This window comes from Heliconius melpomene, chromosome 21, assembly GCF_056956725.1.
Source record: "Heliconius melpomene rosina isolate 202511_hmr_F chromosome 21, ASM5695672v1, whole genome shotgun sequence".
NCBI lineage: Eukaryota > Metazoa > Arthropoda > Insecta > Lepidoptera > Nymphalidae > Heliconius > Heliconius melpomene.
The window spans coordinates 1,467,266-1,489,935 of record NC_140409.1 but is presented as its reverse complement, the minus strand read 5'-3'; the positions used below and the strand labels follow the sequence as shown (position 1 = coordinate 1,489,935).

At 34.8% G+C, this 22,670-nt stretch overlaps 2 protein-coding genes across 4 annotated transcripts in view; both read right to left on the bottom strand.

Moving 5' to 3' along the window:
• The window catches only part of LOC146526781 (proton-coupled amino acid transporter-like protein acs), a 34,910-nt gene that overhangs the window by 10,269 nt on the left and 1,971 nt on the right, over positions 1-22,670 (bottom strand). The window contains exons 2-6 of one of the 3 annotated variants that reach the window (XM_085205793.1): positions 21,006-21,072; positions 15,248-15,404; positions 13,396-13,461; positions 10,508-10,658; positions 9,068-9,274 (exon numbers count right to left, since the gene is read on the bottom strand). In XM_085205793.1, the coding sequence (XP_085061919.1) occupies positions 9,068-9,274; positions 10,508-10,658; positions 13,396-13,461; positions 15,248-15,387 (564 nt within the window). In that variant the 5' untranslated portion in view covers positions 15,388-15,404; positions 21,006-21,072. Of the gene's footprint in view, positions 1-9,067; positions 9,275-10,507; positions 10,659-13,395; positions 13,462-15,247; positions 15,405-17,865; positions 17,988-21,005; positions 21,073-22,670 lie in introns of those variants that run through there. The other 2 variants (XM_085205791.1, XM_085205792.1) reach the window with 2 other exon arrangements.
• On the bottom strand, positions 5,630-7,102 carry LOC146526782 (uncharacterized). Its single transcript, XM_085205794.1, has one exon. It carries the CDS (start codon positions 6,772-6,774, stop codon positions 5,638-5,640), a length of 1,137 nt encoding a protein of 378 aa, XP_085061920.1. The 5' UTR covers positions 6,775-7,102; the 3' UTR covers positions 5,630-5,637.

Sequence of the window (22,670 nt, the reverse complement as noted above, 5' to 3'; positions counted from 1 at the left end):
TTAATTCCTATAGACCCATTGCCCTGGCATCTACTATATCTAAGATTGTTGAACGGCTTTTGAAAAATCGACTGGAATGGATAGTGGAAAGTAGGAATATCTTAGCGCCCTCTCAGTTTGGCTTTAGAAAGGGGCTAAGTACTATCGATAGTCTCAGTATTCTTACTACAGATATTCGACGAGCCTTTGCCAAAGGAGAGTATTTGGTTGGTGTCTTTTTAGATGTCGCATCTGCATATGATAATGTTCTTCTTCCGGTGCTCAGGCAGAAATTGCGTCAGCTGAGTATTCCGCCGAGGATGTCCCATTACATATGTAATCTGCTGACCGGGAGATCGGTATCTGTAAGACATCCGCTTCTTACTATACCTTCCAGACTTGTCTGGAAAGGTCTTCCTCAAGGTTCAGCTCTTAGTCCGCTGTTGTATAACATATACACACATGACCTTGAATTATCTGTTAATAATTTCTGTAACATCCTTCAGTATGCTGATGACATCGTCCTCTATTACAGCTCAAATTCTATGGAGGACATAACTTTTCGCTTAAATACTGCCTTGCACTATCTTAACCAGTGGCTCTCTGAGCATGGCCTGGCATTGTCGGTAGCTAAATGTCAAGCGGTCGTGTTTACAAAAAAGAGAGTAATTCCAAATTTTCAAATTTTGTGTGATAATATTCCCATTCATCTAACAGAAAACGTCAAATTTTTAGGCATAATACTTGATAAGCGATTGAACGGAGTTGCTCATGCTGAATATCTCAGCAGGAAATGTGAAAAAGGCATTAATGCTTTGAGAGCTGTGTCTGGTGTGCGGTGGGGCGCACACCCTTATACTCAAAAACTGCTGTACAATGCTATAATTCGCAGTCATATTGACTATGGATTATTTGTGTTAGACCCCTTTAATAAATTACCTACTGAAAAATTAAACCGAATACAATATAAATGTCTTCGGATTATCCTAGGTGCGATGAAGTCTACTCCTACCAATGCATTGCAGGTGGAGTGTGTAGATCCTCCACTTCCTATCCGCCGACAATTCCTTTCCGATCGATTTGTGAGTAAAATGTTGCAGCTGTCTTCCCATCCTCTACGGTCTAAGCTATCTAAGCTAGCTGATCTCATTCCTCAAGGCAAACCTTTACCATACCTGCTTGATAGCTTCCTTAGACTTACCTCTCTTCCTAATCCTTTGACTTGTTTTCCTTCTAATCCACTATTCCTTACACCGTATAACGCCCTAGTTCATTCTCCTTGTATAGTCACAAATCTTGGCCTAACCAAGGGAGATCCTGGCACCAACACAAAATTTCAATCCATAGTAAATGAAAATTTTTCAAATCACATCCTCATCTTTACAGATGCATCAAAGCTTTCAAAAGAAAGCTGTGTTGGTGCAGCTTGCTGGATACCAAAATTCAAAATTATATTACAATTTAAATGCCCTCCCGAATCATCTGTGTTCACAGGCGAGGCTGTTGCTTTGTTAGAAGCAGTCCTGTTTACACATTCCCACAATTGTAAACAGACAGTTATTTTTACTGACTCACTAAGCTGCTTAATGGCCTTAAAGGGAAGCCCATTTTATAGTAGATTGAGATCTTCAATTGTTTTAAGGATTCGTAAAGAATTGTACTCTTGTCATCTAAAGGGTTTGGATGTTACTTTGGTGTGGATTCCAGGACATTCTGGAATCAGTGGGAATGAATCTGCAGACTCCTGCGCTAAATCAGCTATTCAGTGTGGCACATTAGACCATTTCTCCAATTCCGCCCAAGATCTGATGTCCCTTGCGGATATTCATCTGCATAAGTCCTGGAATAATTCCTGGAGTGAGTCAAAATCCCATAAAGGTAAGTATTACGCCCTTATTCAACCTGATATTCCTAGGCGACCTTGGTTTTATTCTCAAAGGTTTATTGAACGGAGGATTATTACAACAATCTGTCGCTTACGTCTTGGGCATGTTTCTACTCCTGTACATCTAGCTAAGATCAGGGTCAGGGACCACTCTCTGTGTGAATGTGGCCTGGACGACGGCTCCCCTTCCCACATCCTTTTCTCTTGTCCTAAGTTAACTCGTCCCTTATATGATGTCCTCCCTCATAAAGTCCCTCGTCCTTTAAATGTTCAGTGTTTGTTAATGTTTGTGTTTAGTCCTCTATGTAAATTCTTATGTAAATATATATAATGTGTTTTATAATTATCCTTGGATATTAGGGTGAACAGTAAAACTATAACTAGAATTGAGTTGCTCTGAAAAGAGATTTATTACATAAATAAATGTTCACACTTTTACAAATATTCTTTAACCTTAATCTATTACAAACTCACCTGAAAAGAGAAACAACATTTAAAGCTATTGTTTCACCAGTTCGTATTAATTAAATATTAAATATTAAAATATATTTTTCTCTTTAGTTTTTAAGAGACGTCAATGATGACATTGTCACATATGAATGTGAAAGAAGTATCACTAACTTCTTTTACATCTCCCCCCCGGGGTTAATCATGTATTCCTACTGGAATAAGTTTTGTAATATGGAAAAGATTTGACTGTAACTTTTTATGACCCGTGTTTACTTTGTAAATTGATTTTGATATTTTCTCTATAATTTGATATGGTCCAATTTTCAATTCATCCAGTTTTTTTCGGTTTATCCGATTTCCGTTTTCAACATAAACTGAATCTCCGACTTCTAATTCACAATGTCTTCTGTGTTTATCAAATCTTTGTTTGTTATAATCATGTGATTTTATACTATTTTCCAAGGCAATTTTTCGGTCTCGTATTAGATGATAATTCTGTATTTCATTTTGTTTCAGTTCTTTTGGTAGAATGTCCACATTTTTCCCTTGCAGTAAATATTTTGGGGAGAACCCTGTTATACTATGTTCAGTTTCGTTGTATCTTTCCGTGCATTCATGAGCAATAGTAGTCCAAGCGATCTTATTTTTTCTTTCATTAATTTTACAACGAATTTTATTAACCAATGTCTGGTTTAACCGTTCATTTAATCCATTAGAAAATGGTGCATTTACTGCAGTGAATACTATAGGTATGCCTTCGTTTTCTAAAAAATATTTAAATTCCTTTGAATTTATGCCCGGATATTGGTCCGATAGAATCAAGTCAATCTTATAATCTTGTGTTACTTTTTGGACTAGTTTAATAAAGTCGTTTGCATTCTGAGTTTTGGATGTCAAAATGTAGGCGTAGCGAGTAAAGTGGTCTACTAAAAGATGTAAATACACTTTGGTTGAACGCGTACCACCGAATCCACCTATGGTATCTATAGACACTATTTCGAACGGATACGTGGCAGGTCCTAACTGAGACATTAGTCCAAACTTGTATGCTCCTCTCGATTTATTTTTTATACAAACGTCACAGTTTTCGCATATTCTTTTTATGTTGTCTAATAAATGTTTAGCTTGATAAAAGGGTGTTATTTTGTTTTCCACTTGTTGTCTTCCTAAGTGGCAGAAGTAGTGATGAACTTGTTTTATAAAATGTTTACTGAACTCTTCGCTTAGTATAATCTTTTCATGTTTTCCGGTTTTCTTATAATATATGTTATTTTTAAAGATAAGTTTTTTTATATTCTGTTTTATTTCTTCGTTTTTATTTTGATCTTGCTGTATGTCTTCCATTTTTACAAAATTGACGACTTTTAAACAACTTTCTTCATTTTCACATGGTTCTAATACTGGGTTTCTGCTTAAAGTATCTGCCTCTACATTATATTTTCCCGGAGAATATGTTATTTTAAAATTGAATTGTGACAAATAAAATGTAAGGTCTCCCAGTTCCTCATCCGTTCTGGCTTTTATATTCATGTTTTCTAAAGGTTTGTGATCTGTAAAAACCGTGAATGTTTTTCCTATAAGCCAATGTTGCCAGTATTTAACTGCTTCTTTTACAGCCAAACACTCGAGATATATAGCTTTTTTCTGTTTTTGGGAATTGTTTAATTTTTTGGAAAAATAGGCACAAGGTTTTTCATCACCGTTGGGTTGAATTTGTTTTAAGATCGCTGCTATGCCTTGTATGCTAGCATCTGTATAAATATGTATTGGTAGGTCTGGATCAAAGATGGCTAGAATTGGTTTAGAACATAGAAGTTTTTTCATAGTATCAAATGATTCTTGACAGTTATCAGACCAAACAAATTTTTCTCCTTTTCTTAATAAATTATGTAATGGATCCAGAATTATTGACATATTTGGTACATACTTTCCATAGAAATTTATTTTTCCCAAAAATTGTCGGACGTTTTTTTGTGTTTTTGGAATCGGAAATTCTTTTATAGCAATTAAATTATCTTTTAGTGGAGTCACCGTGTTATTTTTGATTATGTGTCCTAAATATTTTACAGAGTCTTGTGCAAAATAACATTTCGTGAATTTTAATTTAAAACCTTCTTTTAAGATTGCTTCCAGTAACATAGATAAGTGCTCTATGTGTTTCTCAAACGTTTCTGAAAATACTAAAATATCATCTATGTAATTGACAGTAAAATCTGACAGTTTATGCTTTCGTATGATCGTACTCAAGATTCTCTGAAAAATGGCGGGTGCAGTTTTTAGGCCAAAAGGTAGACATGTCCATTGATAGTCTGCATTCTGGGTAACAAATGCAGTTTTTGGTCTATCTTTAATTTTAAGAGGTATGGACCAGAACGCTGAGTTTACATCAAATGTTGAAAAAAAATTACATTTCCTTGTTTTGACCATTAAATCCTCGATTAAGGGAAAAGGCTGCGACTGAGGAATAACAATTTTATTTAATTCCCGAAAGTCTATACAAAGCCGCGATCTCCTTCCTTCTTCTTTTTTAAATGCTAGAGTTACCGGAGCGGCAAAAGGGCTATATGACTCCTCTATTAAATTATTTTCTAATAATTTTGATACTTGATGTTCAATTTCTTTCATATCCTCAATAGAGCATCTATATGGTCTCTTACTACAGTACTTATCTATCAGGAGATCAATGTGTGCTTCGTAACCTTTTACCGTACCTATATCATATTTGTCTTTAGCGAAAATTGAATTATATTTGCATATCAATTGATCAATTTCTGATCTTTTTTTATGATCTAAATGATTTACCGAAATATTAAAATCATCGACCAATATATTTTCGTTAAAGTTAATTTCATATTCTTGAATTAAATCTTGTTTTTCATTTTCATTTATTCCTATGTCACTACCCGAGCTGCCAGGAATTTGTTTTGTGATCATAGGCTGTCTCTCTTTGTTTTTTATGTAGTCTGTCTTTTCATTGCTATGGATATTTTGTATGATTTCTAAATTCTCATTTTGAGTTAATTTAAATTTTTGTATACAATCTAATCCAAGTAGAAAATTATAGTCGAAGTTTTCTTCATCTATAACAAAAACATCAACTTGTTTTTCAATTTCAAAAATTTTTAGTCTTAAAGTTACCATTCCTATAGATTTTTTTACGCCATTAATTGTTTTCAAACCTGCTTTTTTATTATGAGTATGTATTTTCTTTAAAGCCAATAACCTTGAATTTATTAAGGACACATTAGATCCAGAATCGTAGATTCCTGATGTTTCCAAAGTGTCATTAATTAGTAATTTAATTTTTATTAATGGCGGCACTACTAGTTTTTTGGATTAATTTCGTTTAGTTCTGTCTCTAATTCTGAATTATTTACACTCCTTATCTGATCCTGTCTTGTTCTATCACCACTTTTTTGTTTAAACCAACATTGGGATTCAGGGTGATAACGTGTACCTTTATTTTCTTTTTCACAAATTTTACACGGACTAGCCATTGACTTTATATTTTTCTCTTCATTTATACTTTTGGAAGCTGGTATTTTTTTATCTGTTGTTTTTTTATTTACCATGTGCTCTAAACTTCTTATACTATTAAATAAGTTTTGAGTTTCCTTTAAACTACTTCTATCAATTTTATCTGCAATGAAATTTGGTAATCCAGTGGCTATCAGATCAATAAGAGTCTGTTTATCCATGGACTTATTTATTCCTAACAGTAGTCTCTCTTTTTTTAATGCATACTCGAGTAATGAGCCCTGTTTATATCTAAATAACATTGCGTACCTGATTGGTGACCAACTCTTATCTGCATATGTGTCATTAAAGTTTTGTTTCCACATTGCCCATTCTGAATTTATTGTATATTTAATAAGCATCGAACTATACCAGTCTTTACAGGATTCTTCTAAAAACAGCCTAAAAATTTCAATTTTTTTGACATCTTCTTCTATACCTACGCGTGCGCATTCTGCTTCAAAGATAGACATCCATTGGGACACATTAGCAATCTTACTGCTGAATTTTTCTATCACTATTTTTTCTGCCATTTTCCCCACATTGAAAGGTTTTGATGATTTTTTCTTCGTTTCTGCGAAACTTTCCAATAATCTTGTTAGATATTCTTCAGAGATCCCTGCTGTAGAAGATTTTTGGGTTACTTTCTCTTCTAAAAGATATCCCATGAATTGCATATTTCCATTTTCATCACAATAAACCGCCTTCGTCTCTGGGCTCACTGATATCCACACCTGTCGTTTGTCATGTCGTTTTTGTAATGTAGCCTTCACTTTTTGAAAGATTTGTGTGTGTAGGATTGCATCATGTAATTTTGCGGGTTGTAATTTATCTGGGAACTCAAAAGTACGGCCATTTAAATCGGTAATTGACGTTACACAAATAATATTTGTTTTCACATCTTCACTGGCCCTGACCATGAACTCGAACTGTAATTTTTCCATTATTCTTGGGAATCAGCTGTAGAAATGTTGTTTTATAATGTGTTTTATAATTATCCTTGGATATTAGGGTGAACAGTAAAACTATAACTAGAATTGAGTTGCTCTGAAAAGAGATTTATTACATAAATAAATGTTCACACTTTTACAAATATTCTTTAACCTTAATCTATTACAAACTCACCTGAAAAGAGAAACAACATTTAAAGCTATTGTTTCACCAGTTCGTATTAATTAAATATTAAATATTAAAATATATTTTTCTCTTTAGTTTTTAAGAGACGTCAATGATGACATTGTCACATATGAATGTGAAAGAAGTATCACTAACTTCTTTTACATATATTAAACTTAACAAAATAAAACTTTAAATTAACCCCCATGTAAAATATTATTTATTACTAATCTAATGTGTTGTGTATATATTGTAAATTTGTGTTTGTTTTGTTTTAGGTGAAGGCTGTACTAACACAGGATCTCTTTTGTTTACATGTATTCTATAATTGTGTATATTTATCTTTTTTATTACCGGTCAATTTCCTTCGTGTGTTTTCCATACAACGTGACATTGGCGAAATGAATTGTGCTCAACTGGCACGCTCGAAACGCCATATTTCGAGAAATCAATCAATCAAAAACAGCAATAATATTGTGATAATAACAACGAACTTTCTATAATCTGCCGTATAAAGAGACTTTTCTAGTAAAAGAAGCTGTACTGTTCGTGCCAGTGCCTGAAGGTATACGTTGTTACGTTTTCACAGAATGAAGCTTGAAGCTCCAACCATCGCAATAAGACCTGACATAATAACAAAACAAATAAATAACATAAATAAATAATAACATGAATATATAATAAATAACATTAAAATTTACCTTCCACTAACTTTTTTTTCTTCGTAAACATAAACAAACGATAACCTAATATCTATATACAGGGTGAGTCATATTGAACTTTCCGGTTTTGGAAGGACGTTGCACGAAGAAGGGAAGGAGTAGAAGGGTGGGGATGGTGTCATTAGACGCGCCATGACATGCAGTTTTAGTGTGAGCAATGGCTTGGTCGGGACAACATCGTGCGTTCGTAGTTGAAGAGTTTATTAAAAATGGCGGCTCCGTGATCACAACACAGCGTGCGTTCCGTTTACATTTTGCTATTGGTCGACGTGATCCCATTCCCACTGGACCAACAATCAGAAATTGGGTATCAAATTTTAGAGCAACATCATCAGCATTAAAAACAAGACCACAAGGCCGAATTAGGACGTCAACGTCAGCGGAAAACGTGGATAGAGTGCGGGCTTCAATTCAACAATCCCCTCGGCGTTCTGTTCGGAAACATGCCGCTTCACTAGGATTATCTTTCAGTAGTGTCCGCAGAATACTGCATAGAGACCTTAAATTTCACCCATACAAGATTCAGGTAGTGCAAGAATTAACAGTTAGAGACTTAGACACACGAACAAATTTAAAGGGAAAGGCTTCAGCAGTGTGTGGTCAATGGAGGTAGACATTTACAGGATATCATTTTTAAAACCAACTAAATTAAAACTGCATGTTATGTGCTTTCAAACAATAAAATAATTTTTACTGCATGTCGCTTTGTTTTTAATACACACCTTATTGAAATCGGAAAGTTCAATATGACTCACCCTGTATATAAAAGGACTTGTCCTCACTGACTGAGGTAAGACGCGCGCACAGCCGTAACCGCTGTGCGTAGAAACGTGAAATTTGGACAGATGTTTACTTTCGTAATCTGGACATCCACTAAGAAGGGATTTTAAAAAAATTTTACCCTAAAGGGGTGAAATAGGGGTTCAAAGTTTGTATAGATTTTTTTATAAATCGGCACCAATTTTTATAAAATTTGAAATTCAGACACTTAAAAGTATTTAATTGAACACATGTTTCATGGTTTTCTAGAATTTTTCCCCTAACGGTGCAAATAAGGGGTTGAAAGTTTGTATGGGAAAATCTTTAAAACGCCGCCGATTATTATAAAATTTTTAATTTAGACTCTTATAAATATTTTATTGAACATGTGTTTAATGGTTTTCTAGAATTCACTCCCTAAGGGTGCAAATAAGGGGTTGAAAATTTGTATGGAAAAATCTTTAAATCGCCACCGATTTTTATAAAATTTGAAATTTAGACTCTTAAAAATATTTCATTGAACACATGTTTCGTGGTTTATTTCATTTCACCCCTAATTACGCAAGCGAAGCTGCGCGCATCCGCTAGTAGTTTAATAAACATAAACACAAATAAATTTAACGAACACAAACACACTAACCTTCTTTATATTATCAGCTATGAACACAATATAAACACAGCATATCCCAAGTTGATAGACCACTAGGAAAATATCCACGGCCAAAGCAGCAGGTTTCGTGAAACGGCGTAGGAAGTGCGGACCGCAACCTAACGCCGTGGCGACAGAGTCCGGGTAAGACAGCAATGGCACCCTCAATCGTTTACAGGCAGCGTATTGTGATCGTACCTGGCATAATTAAAAAAATGAACCAAAAGCACTATTGTAATAAGTAGCAGTTTTTTCCCGAATAGCAAAGTATACAGGGGGACGTGGTGTTAAGATACGCTGTTTCTCTAATCCAATTTTGGAGAATTCAACGCCTCGCTTCGATTTCTTCGTTTCATCAATTTCCCCGTTTGGGTATCGAACCCATTACAAAGTGCGTCGTACTCCGCCACGATGGTCTCAAATCAACACAAATTATTAAAAAAATATTGATATAGATAAATATAGAGAACAGAGTGTGTTAACACTAGATTTTAATTTCCTATGCGGAAAAAAGGGTATTACTACAAATTTAAACATGCCTTATCTATAAATTCTTATCGCCAATTTTACTGATCTTTAGATGCTTAGGAAACTATATTTCGCTTGTTTGCTGCAACAACGGCGTATTTGCGCTTTTTAGAATAATTTCAAGAGACGCAATCAACGTGTTTAATGTAACTCTGTGTATACTATGTGTATTTGTGGGATCGAACCTACAACCTGTCGCATTTACAGTCACAACTAATGCCCCTGCGCCACGACTGGGCCTCACAGGCGTTATTAGGTATTATAAATAAAAAACATAGATACCCCCTTAGGTCGACTTAAGCCTTGAAACGTCACATAATCCTCGTAATACGTTTCCTCCCTATACCTACATTAAACCGATTCGAACTATTGACCATATGCGCAGTGAGTTGTGTCAGTTTGATACGCACCCTAACGCGGTCCCCTTGCTGCAAGAAGGGGTGAATAATGGCTCTTCACGATCCTTATTAGGGGGTTTTGTAAACAAATTATCTGCTTTAGTTTTATTTATTTAGCTTTAGTAGCATTTTTTTAAATTGTAGTAATTTTAGTATCTTTTCTATTAATTAAAATCATTGGAACACTCAGCACGCAATGCCTTCAGAAGTTTGCTGAAAGTGGGGAACGTAAGTGTATTAATGGGAGCGGAGTGTCTTAACACTAGGTTTCCAGGTTCCCTCTACCTACCCTGCTATGTGCAGGATAGCAAAGGAGTAAAGAAATATTATGTTCAGAATCGTACCCGAAAGTCGTACTTCAACCTTTTGGTTTGTTTGGTTGAAAGCGCCTTAGCTTTATAATATTAGTATAGATAGTTGAATGTGCGTAATCCTACCTGCAGGATGCATCCTACTATCTATTCATAATATAAACCTATACCTATATATATATATATATACTTACCAAAACATGCAAGCAATGGGTAACAAGTATGCCAACTAGGACAGTAGCTATGATCCCGGTGACGAGCCCGGCGCGAGCGAAGGCCTGCGGCATCGCTAGTATACCCGTACCCAAGCTGCATTTCAGCAAATGCACCAGCGTTTCCAGATCACTGAAAAAAGTTACTTCTTATTTTGAAACTTTTTTTTTACTGATTTTTTTTTCTACTTTTTTCTGTTGTCTTGCGATACTCAACGCTATGTCCTGAAAATTCGGTGGAAACTAGGGAACGGGTTGTATGTTTTTAATCTACTATAATGTACTACTCTAGGTAATCGACTTGTTTTAGTGAATTTCTGTTCTCTTGCGTTAAAGCATAAATTTGACGACTAGTTAAACATATAGGTACTGTTTTTTTAGCATCACGCTATGTCTCGCACGCTGTAGATTGGCAAAGGGAACCTAGTGTCAAGACACTCCATTCCTCATCTTCCGACGAATCCTGAAGGAATAGCGTGTTGAGTCGCAAAAGTCGATGCTGCGCTTTAATAGATATTGTTGTATTATAAAAACTTAAATAAATAACTAAATATTCCCTAAGTCGGGACTCAAATTCACTATCATTTTGTGTTAATAATAAATTTGTTAGTCACGTCGAAAATTAATCACGACTACATTTTTTTAAATCTACTTAAACGTACTGTTAATTATGAAATTCTAAGTATATTAACGTTACATCATATTACATCGGAGATTGACAAGTGACTGGCAAAGTTTCAGATATTTTTTTTGGCGAAAAATATTTTACTAGTTTTTTTTTAACATCTATCCCGTTATACGCCCCGCCCTCTCTGGTAGAAGTACGTCGAGACGTTTTGTGTTCAGGGGCAGGGCTCGACCGGGCGACATGGACGGAATTTTACAAGGAGATATATGAATATGACGACGCCACAGTCTCAAATAGCAGCGAAATGCTGAGTCATGATGTAGCTGATGGCGAAATCAGTATAAAAGAAGGTGAGAGTCCAATATGAAGTCTGAAATGTGGTCAGGCAGCGGGAGCAGATTGGGCCACGCGTCTTGGACTTGTTCTGGTTCTTGTGCAATTTATGCTGGAAATCAGGGGAGGTCACAGATGATTGCCGAGGTGCAGTCATCACGGCTTTGTATAAAGGCTCACAAATAACCAAACCAATTTATTTTTTATTCTAGATCAAGTAAAAGAGAAACTAATAATGCGACTTGCCCATAATTTAAATATTTAAAAACAATAATACTTAGATACCTAGAAAGTAGAAACTCAATTAAAAACAAACTACTTGTTTAACTAGTTTACATGCAAATGATACATTTTCAAATGACAGACGACTATAAATTATAACTTCAACGAAGAACTTTAAAAACAATTGTATAGTGAGTGATACGTGAATATACTGTATCTAACCATACGAATACGAGACCTTGGAACTCCGTTTTGCATTAGACTTGTTATAGACAAGTCATAGACGAGCCATTGGAAATGGTATGAGATATTGATTTTGATACAAATAAAGATTAAAAGTATGTTTTTTTATTGTTTAGTTTTTTTTATTGCTTCACGCTGTATACCGCACACAGCAGGGTAGACAGAAGGGAACCTAATGTTAAGACATTCCGATCCCCACTTTCTGTCGAATTCTAGAGGCATTGCGTATTGAGGGGCAGAACTCAACGCCGCGCTTTGCCTCGACACTAGAGCGAAGAAATGGAAATATAAACGTAAATAAATATTTCACTTCCTCGAGTGAGAATCGAACCCACAACCGTCACTTTTACAGACGTACGTTTGCGCACCTGCGCCGCATATAATTTAACTTTAATATATTTTAACTATTATCTATAGAACTTCTTTAATAAATATTATCTGGGTCACATAAAGTATGACGTGGATTTAACTGGACTTAACCTCGATACGTGTTTGAATGATAATTACTTGTTTTTAATGAGATGTGTTGGTTTATACGTTAAGTGGCCAATTTAAGTAGAGCCGCAGTTTGTATGCAATTTATTGTGCTAAAGTGACCCACTGTATTGGGTGGTGTTATAACAATTGCCACTTAGGCGTACATATGGTGTGTGAAGTGTCATGTTTCTTGGTTATTGAATTGTTGATGCAAATTATATAAATGATTTTATGAAAAACTAGTCAAATACATAGTGAATTTAAACAGATTAAGAGAGAAAACTTTTTGGGAAAAGATCTGTTCTACGCACCTTCTTCCAGACTTAACGGCCCCCATATATAAAAGGACATATTCACACCGACAGTGGAAAGACGCACGCACAGGCGTAACCGTTGTGCGTAGAAACATGAAATTTGGACCGATGTTGACTTTCGTAATCTGGACATCCACTAAGGGATTTTAAAAAATTTTAACCCTAAAGGGGTAACTATTTTTTGTTACAAACTTTCAACCCCTATTGGATTGAAAGTTTGTATGGAAAGAAAATTAAATCGGCACCGATTGTTATAAAATTGTATATTCAGACTCTTAAAAATATTTAATTGAATACGTGTTTTTTAGAATTTACCCCCTAAAGGTACAAATAAGCAGGCAAAGCTGCGCGCGTCCGCTAGCTATGAATAAAGTTACGGTTTATTTACTTATTTTTTGTTAGTAAAAATTCTGGTGTAGGCATCAAGCTATTTCGGGATGGGCACTGTCCATAGGCTCCCCCATTTCTATGCTAATGTTGTGCTACATATATATGGTCTGTATCTTTTTACAACCTTTTCGAAATTAGTAGTCTTAAACTAGGTTTAGAACTACCCATAAATTTTACCTATAGATATTTAATGCCTAAGAGTCCAGATATTTGAATTCCCTAGGACAAACTTAAGAGAAAAATATTTATTAGGAAACACTTACTTAGTTGGTTTGGACAGCTGTCTATGATCGTGGGGATCGTAATCGTCCTCTTCCTCCGATACCTCCCTGTGAAATTTAAAATAGTTTAGATTTCATACTATAATATTGGTGCATAATTTTGCCATTTTTATTTAAAAATTTGACCCACTTTTTAATGATTATACGCGTATTACCATGAAATCCGGCAGTTGTACGTAGCTTAGGTGACAATACAATAATATGGTATTGACATTGAGCTGGTCTGACGATGGAACCAGGATTGTAATAGTGGAACTCTTCATTTACAAGGTTACTAGTAAACCATTCAAGCATATTCTCCAGTACTTGGTGTACAAAAGCGTGTATTTTTTTGTTAATTATATAAGTTTTGTACTAAAAGGTGGATAAACCCATATTATCTATCTATAGGTATATATAAAAGGACTTGTCCCTCACTGACTGAGGTAAGATGCACGCACAGCCTTAACCGCTGATGGTAGAAACGTTAAATTTGGACAAAAGTTTACTTTCGTAATCTGGACATCCACTAAGAAGGGATTTTGAAAAATTTTAACCCTAAAGGGGTGAAATAAGGGTTGAAAGTTTGTATGGAAAAAAAATTAAATCAGCACCGATTTTTATAAAATTGTAAATTCAGACTCTTAAAATGATTTAATTGAACACGTGTTTCAGGATTTTTTAGAATTTATCCCCTAAGGGTGGCAAAAAGGCGTTGAAAGTTTGTATGGAAAAATTTTTAAACCGGCACCGATTTTTATAAAATTTGAAATTTAGACTCTTAAAAATATTACATGGAACACATGTTCGTTCGTGGTTTATTTTAATTCATCCCCTAGGGGTGCAAATAAGGGGTTAAAAATTTGAATGGAAAAAACTTTAAAACGCCACAGATTTTTATAAAATTTGAAATTGAGACTCTTAAAAATATTTCAATGATACATGTTTCATGGTTTATTAGAATTCACCCCTAAGGGTGCAAATAAGCAGGCGAAGCTGCGCGCGTCCGCTAGTTAGTTAATAAAGGAAATGAAAGTTGTAGAATTCAGAGTCATTTGAAAAAAAAGATTGTTTTAAATTAAGACTGAAATGAATATGATGAAAAGATGATAAAGATGTGTGAAACATAGTGTTAAAATAATTATGTTTTTATTATAATACTAACTGTATTAAAGGAGTGTTTTAACACTAAGTTTCCAGGTTTTTCTAACTACTCTACTATGTGGATATAGTAAGAAGCTACAAAAAAGTCTACTCCAATATTACAAAGCTGAAGAGAATGTTTGTTTGATCGCGCTAATCTCGATAACGTTACACTCACAACACAACTGTTTATTATTTTCATTTGAGCTCACGAACTAAACCGCGTTTCAAAGCTAGTATAGATATACAAAAAAATTAAGCTAATTCTAAAATTAGTTCTAGAAGTTTGCCTCCAAAACGCATGTGAGTGTACTTAGGGGACATTAGAACAGGAAGAGCGATGATACGATGAATGGAATGAAGACTGAATTGAACATTTTTGAGGTCATACATCCGGTTCGTTGCAAGTGTATTTATAGATCTTTGTAGATCTTATACATATATTTTTTAATACTTCTTTTTGTTAGCTTAGATGTTTACATAGTGTATTTAGTTTTAGTTTTACAATCCGTATGTAAATAAATAGATAGAGGGGATGAAATGAGGGAAGGGAAGAATATCATTACACTCTGTTCTCGACATTACACTCCAATTCAACACATTTTGTGTTGAGTGGCGGAACTCAATGTCTTATCACTCAATTCCCACCGCCTATACTGCTATATGCGAAAAACAGCGTGAATCTATAAAACAAATAAAAAGTAAGAATTACTTAGTCGTCATAGCCGAAGAGGATTCGCCTATAGGCTGTAGGCGGACTGTCTCTCCCTTTTCTTCATCTCTATCGTCACGATCATCATCCCTCTCTTCCCTTCCATCGTCCAGTTCTTGATCACCAGAATAGGGAACCATTTTTTGTTCTCCAGACACTAGAAAGAAGAAATCTTTAAACAACACTATAGGAAAATAACTTTTTTGGAGCGACAGCGACTGACTGAAAAGGAGATGGTGGTGGGTTCGATTCCTACTGTGGGTGTGACGTTAAACTTAAGATCAGTGACTCTAACAGGCAGTCAAAAAATTGAGCGGTCGTGAGCAACCGAATGTTTTAACACTAAATTCTCACTGCCTATCCTTTTATATGCGGAATATAGAGTAAGGTTTTTTTAACATTTTTCACATAAAGCGCAATTTAATCAAAAAAAAAATCGAGACATTACTCGTTAACTGGCAGCACTCATCGCCGCACTCGGTCTATCAAATTCAAATATGAAAATAATTGAATCACCGTTATTTATTTTACATTTTCACTTCAAAATATTTCTTTCATAATAGATTCCGTTTAATAGTTCCAATGTCACGCAATAACTACTAAAATGATTCAGATGAAACTATGAAATAATAACTTAATAATATATATCTATATTATATATATAAAATCGAAAGGTCACTCACTCATCACGAAATCTCAGAAGCTACATGTGCTAGGAACCTCAAATTTTGCATAGGAGTTACGTTTAGGACGTAGGTGCTCGCTAAGACGGGAATTTGCAATATTCGATTTTTAAGGGGTTGTTTTTGGGGTTGAAAGTTTGTATGAAACTTAGTTACTACAAATTCTAGGAGTATAAAATTTTGCATGGGCGTCACTTATAGGACGTAGGTACCTATGGAGACAGAAATTAATAATAACGTAGTTCACGCAGGCGGGCCGCTAGTATATATATATAAGCTATATACATCAAAATAATACAAAGGCTACAATTTACGTAAATGTTTTGTATAATTTTATATAACAATCAGCTTAAGCGGGCGAAGCCGCGTTTAGATCGCGTTTAGGTCTAGTATTTATTATCTATATGAAAAGAAACATCCAGATTAATATTGTATTACTTTAAATGATGGAATTTCTATTTGAGATTTCAGTATACGAAAGTTATTTTTAATGAGCTTTCCCAATCTCCTTTATAATTAAATTACTCAAGCTTTTCTACGAAATCTTATTAATTTATTCCTAAATATCCTTGAGATATCTTAATAACGATTATTATAGATTTAACTATATTATAATATATAATATCTATATATATAAAATCGAAAGGTCACTCACTCATCACGAAATCTCAGAAACTACATGTGCTAGGAATCTGAAATTTTGCATAGGAGTTACTTATAGGACGTAGGTTTTCGCTAAGACGGGAATTTGCAATATTCTACTTTTAAGGGGTTGTTTTTGGGGTTGAAAGTTTGTATGAAACTTCGTTACTACAAATGCTAGGAGTCTCAAATTTTGCATAGACGTCCCTAGGACGTAGCCATGGAGACAGAAATTAATAATAACATAGTTCACGCGGGTGAAACCGCGAGCGGGCCGCTAGTATAATATAAGTATAAGTATAGATGTGGATTGCTTTATATTTGCAGGCAAACTGATGCCTTGAATTTGATGAAACAAACTTTAGATGTTAAGTTGAATTAAAACAAAGCAATTGGTAAAAGTTTTAAATAAATCAGAGACTTTCGGAGATAAACGTGGTCATACATACAGACAGAGAGACAGACAAGAAATTAAAAAAATATATTTTTGCTTTCTATTATTCTTCTAAGTGCCCCTCTATCCATTTCAGTCAAAATTACTAACTGTACAGACAAAATATTTTTACTGTTTTATTATATATAGAGATAGAGATTAATATTTTCATTTCTTCGGTCTGGCAAAAAGCCCGGCGTTGAGCAACACGCAATCCTTCGAAAATATCGGCGGAAAGTGGGGTATGGAGTGTCTTAACACTAGGTCCCCTCCACCTATCCTGCTGTGTGCGGGATACAGCGTGAACCTGATTTAATTTTGATTTTATTATTATTAGTCGCAAGCATGCATATGTGATTATTTTACTTTTTTTTTAAACTGTGAATGTATAATGCAATAAAATTATAGAAACTAAATAAATAGATATTTTTTGTGCGCGATTACAGTACGTAACACAACACAATAATTGCCAGCTAAATTATTAAAAATCGAATATTTTACGAAATTATAACATTGACAATATTACTGTAAAAAACACAATAAAAAAACACTAAATACCTCACGTGAGCACACACAAAAAATACTGCGCCACAAACTATATTTATCGCCACAGCTCGTTTACTTCACATTAATAATAGTTAAAACAAAATTGACTATGCCGATTGGTTTCACCCAGATATGTCTACTACGGTAACAGTTATGTAAAGACCGCAAGCTATTTAAAACTCCATAGAAAAAAAAATCGCTTTGCAATACAAAAAACACAAACTTCCAGTTTACAGATACATAATTTTTATCGAAAATATTGTTTTTTTGGCTGTAATTTTGTTATGAAATAAGAAAAAATGTTAAAAACGTACGTCTCAATAGGTTTTCTTAGCTGAGATGCTGTTATCGCGTACGATAGACTTGTACTAGTCAGTTTTGTAATGCCCGTAGGAGTGAGGACCTCTCCCCTCTATTTTACTCATTCATTTAAATTCTCTTGTAGGGAATGTATGTGTTGCTAGGCTTAATATCCCTGGTTTGTTTATATTTTAAATGTATTACGCTCAATTTAAAGTTAATATATGTGAATTATTATTTTCATTTTTTCCAAAAAAACAGTTAGACATTGCTCACACCTGACCAGGTGTTCCGTGACTAGCATAGTTACTGCACCAACTGCATCCTCATTGGAAATACCATGACGAAAACCGAGATGGGGAGAGTATATGTGTTCTATGTTGTTCTAAATATTTAATTAATCTCGTATTGATCAGTTTCTCAATAATATAATAAGTTTCTTTGGTTGGACGCTCATATCTTGGTAACTGTTGGTTCGAATCGACAAATTCTTTTTATATTGTATAGTCCATTTACCAACGGAGGCTAAACGCTATATAAAACACCAGCTTTTGTATGATAGCTTGTATCATGCAAAAGCTGGTCTAAATATGACAATAGCGAAACAGATTGTCGAGTTATTGGTTAAACTATCGGGAATCTGAAATTTGGTCCGCAAATAGTTTCAATACCTTATACAAATATTTAGTAAGAGGCATTGTGCATTGTGGCGTAGTTGTAAGCGTCATTACTAATAGATAAATAGACTATAGGAAAATATTTTTCTTTTTTTTTAGCTTCACGCTGTATCTCGCACATTGCAGGATAGGGACAGGGACCCAGTGTTAAGACAATCTGTTTTGACATTCTGCGGAATTTTGTTGAGTGGCGGAACTCATCGCCGCGCTGTATAGCGCTTATATTATAGTTAGACGCTGTCGCGATTCACCATTTCGACCTCAAACTTTGAATACATTCAAAACAATTCTTTTTTTCTAAAATACTTGGTAGTACATTTCTATTCTATTCTAGTGTAACCTTGTAAACTGCATGTGGACGCGGCCTTATGTTTTACGACGGTCGTTCATTTATTTTCGGCATTACCATTTTTTATGGAACGCGTTTGAGAGTTTGTCAAAAAAATATATTTATTTTAATCGTCATTACGGCTTAGTAGTTAATTATACTACAAGGACAAGAGCGGGCGCGTTAGTTACGGAGTTCTAATCTGAGTTGGGGAAATATTTTGATATGTATGGAAAGCGGAGCACGGTGTCACTTTACTAAACATCGAATATAACTCTAGGTTCTTTCTTTATCTTGAATAATGCAGTAAATAATAATATAGTAAATTGAAGGATATGTTTGTGTGAAAAATTCAGATATTACTTTCGAATTGGAAAAATATTTTTGCGTGTAAAATGTCTCGATGTAAGCCGCTGTGACATGTTCCGTGACATACGTAGTGTCAGTTATTTCCATTTGACCACGGGGGGGTAAAGCCGCAAGTAAACCTTATAAACTATTTTTGTCCTTTTTAGTTTTAGGCTGTATCCCGCGAATAGCATGATAGGCAGAGGAATTTGGAAACCTAGTTATATACCCCGTTCTCGTTCGTTGCATATACTTCGCCAAATTCTCAAGGCATATTGAGTGGCGAAATTTAACGCCGCGCTTTGCCATGTTACTACAGCGAGCTATTGAAAATATTAAATGTTTCATTCCCTCGAATGGGAATCGAACCGACAACCGTCTCATTTACTGTCGGACGCTGACCCACTAGACCACGATGGCCACAATTTTCTTTTTAAATTACATTTTAACGATCACACTGAACGCGACGCTTGTTAAGAGAATATTTACATTCATTAAATATTTTCATTTCAGATTTTCTAACAAGTGCAACAGTTTGCTTGTTATCAAAGGCATAAAAATTAAGGATGGAATGTATTATTATCACTGCGTTCTTCATCTACAGATAATTGATAATACTTTAAGATTTTTTTTATGTTCACGCTTATCCCGTATAAAATATGGAAGGCAGAGGGAAGCCAATGTCAAGACTTTGACCCATTACGTCCCGCACGACTATGAATGAATTAATCAAAAATAAATCCCGATTATTTTACTTTTATGTCCGGCTTTTGGTGAGAGAATCCCGCTTTTTTGCGTGAAATGTTCTAAGATCCCAATCCAAAAATATTATGAGGCCGTAGTGGCGAAGGAGCACATTGGTGAGATTGTAAACGCTGTGAGTTCGATTTCCACTAGGAGAGATGAAATATTTAATATTTTTCAGAAAGATAAGAAGATGGCAGCACTAGGTTCCCAGGTTCCAGAGGGAACCTGAGCAGAGGCCCGCCCTGCTATGTGCAAATGTATGAAAAAAATACATAATTTCGAATGGAAAGTTCGTAACTTCATTTTAGAACAAAAGTTTTGCTGCTTTTGTAATAGATAAGTAGCGCTCTAATTTCAGTTTCAAATGTATTGTTCAGAGCTAGAGCTAACCGGAGATTTCATATGACTGGCTTAAAGCTGAGACCATAGTGGCACAGTGACTGACAGTGCAAGAGATGGTTGTGGATACGAATCTCACTCGGCGGAATGACTGGATTTAGATGATTCTCATTTTACCGCTGTAAAGCATGTCTTAATTTAAAATATAAAAACTAAAAAAACCTTATTGATATAATATATTAAGCAATGCTTCTAGTTTTTTTCATGGTGTATTGTAATCCTTTCGTTCCATATCGTATTAACCACAACATGATTATATGTAATCTCATTGTCATCAGAACTGAAGTTGTAATCCAAATTTCAAAGATAAGAAGATAGAGCAGAAAAGGGAAAATGAGTGTCTCAGCACTAGGTGCCTAGGTTCCCACGTAAAATGTGCAAATCGTAAAATCATAAAATGTGAATAATCTCTCTTGAGAAGCAAGCAAAAAAAACTTGATGCTGTATTAAAGTTATAATTCTATTGCAGTATTTCTTAGAAGGCAACTCTCAACGGGACTTATTGTAAGGAGCCGATACCAATTGCAGAACAATATGTATTCATAATTCATTGAAGAATGCGGTCAGTTACTTTGCTTATTTAGATACTTTACGAATAGATATCGACACGTTCATAAGCCAAACTTGTGGCGGGACATTTATTTCATCTTGATACCTTCACGTGATCTCGTGATGAGTGGTCTGGACAAACGGGTAGGGTTCCGTTTCTGCCTTTTAAGTACCTACGAAAAAAGGTAGAATAAATAAAAAATACCTAAAGTGATTAATATACTAAGATTAGCGTCAGAACAACTTCACTCCAAGACTTACGCAAACATTAGGCAATTATTGTATTAATAAACTAGGAGTAAGGACTCAGTTAACTAATCCAAACTTACGGAGACACAAGCTTGACTTACTCAATTGCTTGAATTAAATATTTCTGTTTTCCCGCTTTAGTAACAAAACAAAGCGTGGCATTCGTGGCGTTCTGCCACTCAACACGCAACATATCGTAATTTCGTAAATTGGGCGCAAAGTACGGAACGAAGAGTCTTAACACTAGATTTTCTCTGCCTACCCTGTACCCTGTATGCGGGATACAGCTTTAAGGACTTTATAAATTCCTTCGCTTCACCAGCCAAGCATAAACGATCATACTATCAGTCAGACGCGAAGCTCCCTCTCGATCGGGATGAGCTTCTGCTCAGTGAATGAGAAAAAGCATTTTTTAATATAACGCTTGTTACTTGTTTAGAATATCGAAGATAATAAAATAAAATATGTTTTTATTATTCTTTGTTATATTAATTTATTATAGCAGATGAAGACTTGAATTATTAATAATATTTCCATTTCTTTGCTCAGGGCAAAAAAGCTCGGCGTTGAGTTTCGCCACTCAACACGCAATGCCTCGAAAAATGTGGCGGTAGGTGGGAAACGAAGTGTCTCAGCACTAAGTTCACACTTTTGTGCGGGATACAACGTAAGGCTGATTTAATTTGATGCAATTTTTAATAGCAGATAACATTTATATGAGCATAGAGAATCTAGTGTTAAGACACTCCGCAATTTCGACACCCAATTTGAGTTGACGAACTCAACGTCGCACTTTTATCAGTTTCGTAGTAAATAAAAAAATCCCATTAAAATTACTAGTAGGTAGTTATTTAAGCTAGAGAAGCAATACGCGTTGCCATGGCAACTAGTAGGTCACTTTATAGAAAGAGATAATATGAAAGATATGGTAATGTGTATTACATTTATTATATAATTTTTAGATGTTTTATATATTATTTTTAAAAAATATTGTCATTTTACATTCCTTCTCTATTTAAACTACTTATACCTGACTGTGACAAATTTCAAACTCTCCATCCGCAAAATTAAAAAAGTGGTAAAAAAATATTTTTGCTTCAAGTATTAATATAAAGATATATAGATGGCTTACTAATAGTAAGCCATCTATATATATAAACTACAGAGAAGGGGGACTTTTATTTGTCAAGTAGAAGGTAAACATTGCCGCGAGCGCGTTTCGAACTTTTCATTCTAATTTCATCTCAATTTGGTGGTGCAGGGGTACAAGCGTGCGACTGTAAACATGACTGGTTGTGGGGGGTTGATTCCCATTTGGAGTGTTTCCCAGTTCCCATTAGGTTCCCAGTGCCTGTGCTCGATGTGTGGATCTTAAAAATAAGAGAAACATCTTTTAAAGGTTCAACGGTAGTCAAAGGTGTGAAAGGTAAAGTAAATAGTGTTAAGACACTGCTTCCTATTTCCGAAATATAGTGTCTTGAATAGTGGAACTCAACGTCACAAATTATTTTACTAAAGGACC